This window comes from Nicotiana sylvestris, chromosome 1 (assembly GCF_000393655.2).
Source record: "Nicotiana sylvestris chromosome 1, ASM39365v2, whole genome shotgun sequence".
Lineage (NCBI taxonomy): Eukaryota > Viridiplantae > Streptophyta > Magnoliopsida > Solanales > Solanaceae > Nicotiana > Nicotiana sylvestris.
The window spans coordinates 48,369,916-48,376,833 of NC_091057.1; the positions used below are offsets into that span (position 1 = coordinate 48,369,916).

The 6,918-nt window shown below is 41.1% G+C and overlaps 1 protein-coding gene across 1 annotated transcript; it reads right to left on the minus strand.

Moving 5' to 3' along the window:
- Window positions 1-578: 578 nt before the first annotated feature.
- Window positions 579-1,064, minus strand: LOC138870021 (uncharacterized). The gene has a single exon (XM_070147490.1). The coding sequence runs from the start codon at window positions 1,062-1,064 to the stop codon at window positions 579-581; it is 486 nt and encodes a 161-aa protein (XP_070003591.1).
- Window positions 1,065-6,918: the final 5,854 nt, after the last annotated feature.

A 6,918-nucleotide genomic window follows, 5' to 3' on the forward strand; every position in this document is an offset into this window, starting at 1 on the left:
TAGTATCTTCCTACTATTTTTGTTGGAGGCTTCTACGGCTCCATTCATCTGAGGTCTGTAGGCGGTGGAATTCTTGTGCTTGATTTTGAACGTTTCACATATAGCTTTCATCAAATAACTATTGAGGTTGGCGGCATTATCAATAATAATGGACTTAGGAACTCAAAATCGGCTGACATTACGATCCTTGAAAAAATCTGTGACAACTTTATTGGTTATAGCTTTGTAAGATGTGACTTCCACCTATTTTGTGAAGTATTCAATGACTACTAGAATAAACTGATGTCTTTTCGAAGCAGTGGGCTCAATCGGACCAAAAACATCCATTCCCTAGGCGACGAATGGCCAAGGTGAGCTTGTTGCATTGAGTTCATTCGGTGGCACTTTTATCATATTGGCATGCACTTGACATTGAAAGCATTTGTGGACATACTGAATGCAATCCGTCTCCATGGTCATCCAGAACTAACCAACCCTGAGTATCTTTTTAGCCAAGACGAAACCATTCATGTGCGGACCACAGGTACTAGCATGTACCTCTTCAAGTAATTTAGAAGCCTCTTTTGCGTCGACACATCTCAATAAACCCAAGTTTCCTCCGCTGTGGAAGAAGTGATTTGACAATCTTCGGAGTGTGCATTTCTAAGTGTGATTTTTATGCTCCGGGTATTCTCCTTTTGATAGTACTCCTTGATGTCATGGAACCAAGGCTTTCCATCTGCTTCTTCCTCGACATGAGCACAATATGTCGGCTGATTATAGATCCTCATCGGAATGGGATCAATATAGTTCTTATCTAGATGTTGTATCATGGATGACAAAGTGGATAATGCGTCCGCAAACTCATTCTGAATTCTGGGCATATGTCGGAATTCTATCCTTGTGAACCTCCTTTTCAATTTCTGCACATGGTGCAGAAAAGGCAATATCTTGGAATTCTTGGTAGCCCACTCTCCTTGTACCTGCTGCACAAGCAAATCCGAGTCACCGATTACCAGCAATTCCTGAATGTTCATGTCGACTGCCATGTTGAGCCCTAGTATGCAGGCTTCATATTCTGCCATATTGTTGGTGCAGGGAAATCTGAGTTTAGCAGATACGGGATAATGCTGACCCGTTTCGGACACCAAAACTGCTCCAATGCCTACTCCTTTGAAATTTGCGGCTCCATCAAAGAACATCCTCCAACAATCATATGCTTTAGTAATATCTTCTCCTACGAATTCGGATATGGATACGGGAGTGATGATACTTCTTCATCATTCCTGTATCCATCGGCTGGGATGACAATCCTCGATCCAATTTGTCTTGGCATCCTTCTTCATCCATCTAGAACTGGTGATAACCTGCGAAGCAATCTACAAAGAATTGGAGTTCATGCTTGGCACAGTTATCGATCAGGATGTGTATATTCGAAAGTGGAAAATCGTCCTTAGGACTTGCTTTGTTTATATCCTGATAATCAACACATACCCTGACCTTCCCATCTTTCTTCGGAACTGGCACAATGTTACCTAACCATGATGGATATTCAACCACCCTGAGAACCTTGGCTTTGATCTGCTTGGTAACTTCCTCCTTGATTTTCAAACTCATGTCTGGTTTGAAATTTCTGAGTTTCTGCTTGACTGGCGGACACATGGGATTGGTAGGCAACTTGTGAGCTACTATAGATGTGCTCAAACCGGTCATATCATCATACGACCATGCGAAGATATCCTTATATTCCTTTAGAAAATGGATGTATTCTTTCTTCTCTGTTGGCGACAAGTAAATGTTGCTGCAGGTCTCTTTGACGGTCTCGCCGTCTCCCAAATTTACTACTTCTATTTCGTCCAAGTTGAATTTAGTCTTGTTCTCAAAATTCTCAACTTCTCTGACAATTTCCTCGGGTATCTCATCTTCTTCCTCTAAGTCACTATTCTCATGTTGCGTTGCCTCATTACATGTCACATTCACTGGTTCATCAGGAAAAGTAATAATAACACTGTAGAAGGAAAAAATATAAAAATAGTAATGAATAATGATAAAGGATAAATGCATTTGATTAAAACTGAGAAAATTGTTCAAACAAAGCTTGGCTCGGTGGATCGAGCATTTATTTTGAAACAAGAAATCTTAAAACAAAATTGCTGGAAATTTAAAATGCCTAGAACGGCTATGAATTCTGCCAAGCTACCTAGGGACTCAGCGGGCTCAGGATGGTGTGGCAGTCCAGTTTCTGAGAATAGCTCCCTTTGCCACAGTCTGAATGTTGAGGCCTTCTTCCTCCTCCTCCTCTTCAATTATGGTACTGCAGTCCATATCCTCATCTTCCAAGAACATATCCTTTAGCCTAGCTAGTGCTTCTTCTTCTGCAATTCTCCATATTGTGTCAGCTTGGTGGAAAGCTTTTTCCAAAGGTGGTAATGGTTGCTCAAGAGGGTAATATGGTTCACGCCATGGAAGCGACCACTCCTTGTACTCTTGCCATGTATAATAGTATCTGAGCCCAAAGGTGGTACCATAATTTTTCAACCGTATCGGCTTGGTGATACCCTGGAGGTTCTTTCCCAACCCTTTGTCGGGTTCATATCCAGACCATGCTAGTATGCTTTCTATTTTGTTACTCCACCACTTATCCTTCTCGAAAACATTGACCCGTTTAATGTGGTTCTCCTCCCAACCTTCTTCTATGTCCAATGGACGAGATGGTTTGACTAGTGTAGATGGGGTTACTTCCATCTCCATGAATGATTACCTCCTGACGGTTCCATTTGAATTTTACGGCTTGATGCACTGTGGAGGGCACGACTCTGGCAGCATGGATCCATGGGTGACCCAACAAAAGGTTATATGAGGCTGGTATGTCAAGCACTTGGAATTCAATGTCGAACCAAGTTGGTCTCATAACCAAGCAAAGGTTGATTTCCCCGATCGTGGCCCTCTAGGACCCATCGAAAGCCTTCACATTCTTGCTTCCAGTCCATATTTCATGGAAACCCTTGTCCAACCTTTTTAGGGTGTCCAGCGGACAAATATTTAGACTTGAAGCTCCATCGACCAGGACCCTGACAATGAACTAGTCTTCAAATTGTACTGTGATATGCAATGCTCGATTGTGATTAAACCGCGGGCGGTAGCTCATCTTCGTAGAAGATAATCTTATGGCTCTCTAGCACCTGACCAACCATGTTGGTCATTTCTCAACCAGTGATATTATTGGGTACACAAGCCTCGCTCAGTACTTTCATCAAGGCGTTCTTGTGTGCTTCTGAATTCTGTAATAGTGATAGGATAGATATCTGAGCAGGGAATTTATTTAGGTGATCAATAACAGAATACTCTTTCGCTTGTACTTTCCTCCACAGGTCATCCGGTCCGATCTCAATTACAGGTTGCCTAGCAGTGGCATCCTTACTTGAACCTCCCAGGTGTTCAGGTGTGTAGACTCTTCCAGTTCTAGTCATTCCCTCTGCGGCGTCAGATTCCTCTATGTTAGTCTTCCCTTTTCGTCGAGCCTCGACAACATAATCCCAGGGTATTGCTTTTGAGTTGAATGGGGGTGTGGTTGACACCGTCACAGTAAAAGGTGTGACCATTTCTACTAAAAATGGAGCGGAGGTTGGTGCGGGTGGAGCTACTTCCACCTCTAATGGAACTGATGTAGTTACCTCAACATCAATAGGTGCCAGAGTCTGAACCACGATATGAGTAAGTGTAACTGCATCCTTAAAGTCATTGCCTTCTCGGATAAGCCCGATTGACCCCTCAAGATCCCATTCTTCATTTGTTTCTATAACATGTATACCTTCACCTCTATGATCAGGGAGGGGATTTTTGCGGACATTAGGTGCGGCTTCCTTCGCTTGTATGAACTTGTTGCCGATGAGTGTATGGATCTTATCCTTCAATGTTCGGCACTCAGAAGTGGTATGCCCTTTCATACCGGAGTGGTATGCACAGGTTTTGTTCAGATTGACCCATTGGGGTAGATTTCTAGTACCACAGCGGGAACAGAGTACTGCGGCCGTCAAAAGTCTCTGCGTTCTCAACATTTTCCTTTCAGATTCCACATAAGTCATCCATCGTTGCTTTCCCTATGCTTTTTGTGTTGCTTGGAGTAGGAGGAGGTGGAGGGCCTCTAGATCTGGTATGATATGCTGATGAGGCCAGTATGGATGAACCAACCTAAGGGGATGAAAATAATAATAAAAATAAACAAAAACAAAAGGTAACAAGTTAGCGAGGATCTTGAGATGTTTGTAGTATTTAAACATATATTGCGAAATATAAATTCATGTCCTAATTTGGGAGCCTCGTTGTGCCCGAGGTAGGCCTAGCGACAAATAAATTTGGAGAACTTCAAATGCCAATAAATGCTTCATTTCATAATATAAAAGTAGACGAATCCAAAACGACACTAATATAATAATAAAATAAGTCACTACTGACACTTGGCTTATTACATTTTAAGAAAGCAAATAAATCTAGCCTATTTGGTCCTAGAAGGACCTTCCTCAGGTTGAATGTTCTTGTTGATCAAATCCTCCAGTTCGTGTAGGTTCACCAGTAAAAATGCCTTTCCAAATGTTCTCCTTCATTTCCCTCAGTGTTTTGGCAATTGGTGACTCTCTTCCTCACCTTTCCTTCCAATTCTAATAGGCTATATTCCAGCTTTTCGCTGGATTTGGCGGCCCTCTCTTTCCATTCATTGATTTGGTCATTTGACGGAAGATTCCTCCACAAGTCTAGCAAGAGTCAGGGTGTGCTAACCATACCGAAGCTGGGGACCTCGTTCTTCATTTTCTGCAAAACAAAAGGGTTAAGACCATACCCCTACCAGACTCGATTATTTATACATTTATGATCAACATATCAGCATTTAGTTCTCCAAATTAATGCACAAAACATGGTTGCATCTGTTGGGATTATGGAAAACCCGATGGACTTTGGATAAGGCTTATCTTAAAGGATCATTATGTGGACAACATAACTGATCCGACTAGGTTTGACCATGATGCATGCACAATTGAAAAAGAGTAAGGTTTCTATGGGGTTTTAGACTGGTACCATCAAGCGGACAACTTGAGGGGGAAGGCACGGAACAGTCGACTGCACTGCTGATCGACTGATTTTACTGCAAATAAGCCTTTCCGAATTTAAGGGTAGTAAAAAGGAAGAGCACAACCACTCATTAAAGCATTGCCATAGGATTTGAGACGCACGAGTGGAATATGACGCGGAGCATGATTTATGCAGCAATTAATAACATGTATTCAAGTATTTTCACGTAGGGAAAATTAAATACAGTATTTAAATAATTGAAGGATAGTTACAGGAAAAAAGAAAACAAAGAGACAAGTCAGTTTCAGGGCAATAAAGAAATCATAAATGCTGGAGAAATAGACAGTTAAATCCAAATAAAGGGGCAGGGTACGGGATAAGCATGCTTGGACTAATTTGTAAAAGACAAGATCGTTATGTTAAGAGCCTAAAAATATCCACAGCAGAGTCGCCATGCTGTCGCGCCCCCTTTTTCCCTCCCCTTTTTGAGACGAGAAGAATTTCGGGTTTCGACATTCACGAGGTGTAATGAATCATTTTCTTTTGGGAATTGGGTATTTGAAGATTCGCCACCTAGCGGATTATGGTGCGTTAGGGCACCTAGAGCGATTAAATCTTGAGTTGGTTTGCATTACCAGAGATTAGGGTAAGGGCTCGAAGTAACCTCGAGGGGAAGGTGTTAGGCACCCCTCTTGGTCCACAACTGTGGATCCCGGCTGAACTTATATTCACAAATTAGTCCATTTAAACAGTTGAGTTAAACAAGTTGCAAGTAAAACACGTGGGATAATTCAAGTAGTAAGATAAAAGTTTGAACAAGTTGTAAAACAAAGATTTCAATAAAGAAAGTATTTAGTAAAGAGGGGTCCTAGGTTGGTTATCCTATAGGGTCACCCCACGCAATGTCCGGTAAATACTCCTCAATGAGGGGCTACACGTGACATTAACGCGTAGTCATCATATCCCATGTTTACCATTCCCATCCCCTTATTGGTCATGCAAAGCGAGTGTTTGGTTAATGATTCCTATTGCGTGCTGCTACCAATACTTTCTTAATGGTCCTGGAGGGAGATATGACCTCTACCTATAGGTGGTTCTAGACGTACCCTTAAGGTTTTAAAGGCAAAATTCTAAGGCGACAGTCAAAATCATTTAGGACTTTCACACATAATGAGAGCAATTAAGAGGCTCAAAGTTTCTTCCTCAAACAAACACACAAGCATCACGACTCAAGTATAGTTAAGGTCTTTTATTAAACAATGTCCTAAAGCAGGATATCTAAGTGAATATGCAGAAACAGACAACCCCTTTTTTAGACTCAGAAGTTGCGCCCTAGTGGTTGCCTAGGGACTCTTTTAAAAGCCTATTAGGATCAGAAACGTTAAACGACAGGGATAGTTTCAGAGAAATGCAATTTTGAAAATGCCTTAAAGTCTTGCCTATATGCAGAATACTCGTATCTATATTAATGCAAAAAAAAATAGATTTTGAAATAGACTCCTTTAATACCTACAGGCATGATATCTAATGAGATTGAGGCAGTTTTGAAAGAACTTGTTTCAGAAAATGCTTAATGCTTAATAAGACCAGGCGTAATGAAGTTGATTTATTAGACTAAATTAAATTAACAGACAGAATTGAGAGTAAGGCTTCCTATAGGCATGATATCTAGGAGGATTACTGATTTTAATCGATGTGCAGGTATAGCAACATATAGAAATACTCGTTATAACTGAATTCCTATAGGTATGGTATCTAATATTGAACTAATTTAAGACATGATTGTTTAGGACCCTATGTGCATGGTTTCTAAACCTGACAGAATGTAAAACCTTATAGGCATGGTTTCTACTTGATGAGTAAACAAGCTTT